Source organism: Grampus griseus (genome assembly GCF_964374135.1).
Source record: "Grampus griseus genome assembly, chromosome: 6".
In the NCBI taxonomy this organism is placed as follows: domain Eukaryota; kingdom Metazoa; phylum Chordata; class Mammalia; order Artiodactyla; family Delphinidae; genus Grampus; species Grampus griseus.
The window spans coordinates 108,704,981-108,708,565 of NC_139000.1; the positions used below are offsets into that span (position 1 = coordinate 108,704,981).

The 3,585-nt window shown below is 58.7% G+C and overlaps 1 protein-coding gene across 1 annotated transcript; it reads left to right on the top strand.

The window, feature by feature from the left end:
* Nucleotides 1-473: 473 nt before the first annotated feature.
* HAND2 (heart and neural crest derivatives expressed 2) lies at nucleotides 474-2,686 on the top strand (the record flags this gene model as incomplete). Its single annotated transcript, XM_082657304.1, has 2 exons — nucleotides 474-1,028; nucleotides 2,360-2,686. 2 exons carry the CDS (start codon nucleotides 474-476, stop codon nucleotides 2,456-2,458), a joined length of 654 nt encoding a protein of 217 aa, XP_082513430.1. The 3' UTR covers nucleotides 2,459-2,686.
* Between the last annotated feature and the right edge of the window lie 899 nt (nucleotides 2,687-3,585).

Sequence of the window (3,585 nt, forward strand, 5' to 3'; positions counted from 1 at the left end):
CGCCCCGGGACTCCGAGTAGCAGCGGCGCCGGGCGCGCGGCCGGGGCGCGGAGCCCGGCGACTCCTCCGAGCAGCCCAGCCGGAGCCCGGGCACCTTTGCATGAGCACGAGAGGACTGTGCCTGCCCGCAGACGCCCGGGAAGCAGAAGCCCGCGAGCGGGCCGTGGAGCGAGGCGGGAGCCGGCGGCGGCGGCGGCGGCGGCTGCCAGGGGCGCACGGTGCCGGGACCACCTCGCCGCGCCCTATGGGGAGCCGGCGGCCGCGGCGCTGCTGAGGCGGGCCCCGCGGGCCAGGCGGGGGGCCGGGGCCCGGGCTGCAGCAGCCCCCTCTGCGGCTGCCGGGCCGGCCGGGGCGCCCGGGGGCTGGGGGCTGGGGGGTGGGGGAGGCCGCCGAGCGCCGGAGCGGGGGCCCGGGCCGAGGGCGCGGCGGGACTGTGCGCACGCTGGGGCGCGTGGAGGGGCGCGGAGAGCGAGATGAGTCTGGTGGGGGGCTTCCCCCACCACCCGGTGGTGCACCATGAGGGCTATCCGTTCGCCGCCGCCGCCGCCGCCGCTGCCGCCGCCGCCGCCAGCCGCTGCAGCCACGAGGAGAACCCCTACTTCCATGGCTGGCTCATCGGCCACCCCGAGATGTCGCCCCCCGACTACAGCATGGCCCTGTCCTACAGCCCCGAGTACGCCAGCGGCGCCGCCGGTCTGGACCACTCCCATTACGGGGGGGTGCCGCCGGGCGCCGGGCCCCCGGGCCTGGGGGGGCCGCGCCCGGTGAAGCGCCGGGGCACCGCCAACCGCAAGGAGCGGCGCAGGACTCAGAGCATCAACAGCGCCTTCGCTGAACTGCGCGAGTGCATCCCCAACGTGCCCGCCGACACCAAACTCTCCAAGATCAAGACGCTGCGCCTGGCCACCAGCTACATCGCCTACCTCATGGACCTGCTGGCCAAGGACGACCAGAACGGCGAGGCGGAGGCCTTCAAGGCGGAGATCAAGAAGACAGATGTGAAAGAAGAGAAGAGGAAGAAGGAACTGGTCAGTACCAGGGGGCAGCGGGCAGTGGGGTACGGGGGACCGGGAATTCCGGTCTCTTTAAAGTTGGGCTGAGCAACGGCACTCCGCGTTCTTTGGCTGCGTCTTGAGCCAAGGTTGCTTGCACCAGGTTCTGGTCGGGATGGTTTCCCGCAGAAGCGGAGGGGGTGGGGGAGGGTGTCAGCACGCGGAGGAGGTTAAGAGGGATGCTTCGCGCTGGTGATCTTACCCGCGGGTTATCGCCGCTCCCCCCGGCACTCAGGGCGGGCCTCGCGGACTCAGGGTCCGGCTTGATCTCCCGATCGCACTGGCCCGGACCCCTCATTCCCTGTCCTGTAGAGCCTTCATTTGGCCTCCAATCCGATCTTGCTTTCAGATATTTCTAAAATAAGTTGCTCAGAAGCGCTTGATGCCAACTATTTCACTAGTGATCGCATTTCCCCCTCTTGAGAATGAGGCAGCCACTGATCCTAAGAATCTTATGCTTGTTCTGATTTCTGTGCCGGGAAGACGTCAAGGTAAACATTAAATAAGTACTTTTAACTTCAAAATGCAGTTTCTCTTTGGCAGTGAGACTAAAATGTGACCTCCCGGATGAGTATACTTTACCGTATTTCTTGTTTAGTTTGCATGAGCCTGTACGTTTTGAGACAAATAGTAAATATTACCTTGGTCACTGTAATTGTTGTTAACAGTAACAGGAAATTATAACTGAAAATTAGTTTTCTCAAGTTCCTACCAGGTGCCCAGAGGGTAGTGGTGTTCAGAGCAGGGCTATTGCCACGAAGGGCCTGGAAAATTATCCCATTTGTCGAGGTTTTCTTCTCTGGGGCCTATGGTGCTTTAGTCGCTACTCAGTCCCCTGAGTAACCGGAGATTTCAGAGGCCTTGGAAGGAGAGGCACTGCCGAACCGAGCCGGAGGCCGAGCTGCATGCGGACAGGCCCAGGCCAAGGCAGGGGCACCTCACCCCATCTTCCCTAGAGCGCGGAGCTGGGGCTGCGATGACCCCCGCTCGCGCCCCTACATCTGGATTTAGAGAGAAGGCCCCCGGTTCCTCCATAAACGACATGAAAACGGGTGGTTGTTTATAAACCTGCCGATCGGGAGTTGAGCGCGGCCGGCGTCTGGAGGCCCCGGGCGGGAGCTAGGGCAGCGGCCAGCCTCCGTAGCTCTTCTGCCGGGGCTGGGACTTGAAAGCATCCCACACGTCATCCCTGGCTGGCTCTCTTACTCTCTCCTTTGGCCGGAAGAAGCGTGGGGGTGGCGTGGAACCGGGTCTCCTCTCTGATTCTCTCTTTCTCTTTTTCTCCCCCTCGCCTCCCCTCTGCCCAGAACGAAATCTTGAAAAGCACAGTAAGCAGCAACGACAAGAAAACCAAAGGCCGGACGGGCTGGCCGCAGCACGTCTGGGCCCTAGAGCTCAAGCAGTGAGAAGGAGGAGGGAGAGGATAGAGGAGGAGGAGAAGAAGAAGGAGAAGAAGAGGAGGAGAGTGCGAGCCGGGCCCAGGAGCCGGATGCAGACCCAGGACTCCGGGCAAGCTCCGCGCGCTCCGCTCTGAGGACTTCCTGCATTTGGATCATCCGGTTTATTTATGTGCAATGTGCCTCCCTCTCTTTGCCCCCCTTCGAGGCATCCGCTCCCCACCTTCCCCTCCAAAAACAAAGTGGATATTTGAAGAAAAGCATTCCATATTTTAATATGAAGAGGACACTCCCGCGTGGTAAGGGATCCCGGCGTCTCGTAGATTCTCTGTTTGTGAATGTTTCCTCCTGGCTGTGTAGACACCAGCGGTGCCCTCTCCCCAACCCCTTCCAGATAAAGACAGCGGACAATAGTGTGTATGTGAAGTGTATCTTTAATACTTGGCCTTCGGATATAAATATTCCTGGGGATTATAAAGTTTTATTTCAAAGCAGAAAACGGGGCCGCTAACATTTCCGTTGGGGTCGGTATCTAGTGCTGCCGTTTCATCTGTGGTGGTTCCCTATGTGAAGATGTTTCCAACAGCTACTTGTTTTGTGCACTTCCGTCCTCTAAAACTAAGTGGAATTTAATTAATATTGAAGGTGTAAACGTTGTAAGTATTCAATAAACCACTGTGTGTTTTTTTTTTACAAAACCCCAATCTTTTAATGGTGGATACCTCAAAAGAGTTTTGAAAACAAAACTGTTATACTTGTTTTCATTATATTTAAAATATTCAGAAGTAAACTAAATTATCATGATTGCCTCTAACTTTGTTTGATAGAGTCAGTGGTTCGGACCAGTCATCAACGTGAGCTCCCGGCCTCGCAGGGCTGGCGAGGAGGCCCTTTAAAGAGAAGTGTTCTTGGTGAAAATCCTGCCAAAGGGCCTGGGCGCCATCGAGTCCTGCCTCCCTTCCCTCTGCCCCTGGCCCCCAGGAGAGCACTGAGTGGGCTGTGGAAGGAGGGTCTGGCTGGAGAGAGGCCTGGGTGGTTTGCTCAGAAGGTGGAAAGGTGTCCTTTTCCTGAAATCAACCAGATGCCATTGGTGGTGGTGGGGGGGCTTTTGTTTGAGGAGCCATTTTCGGTTGAAG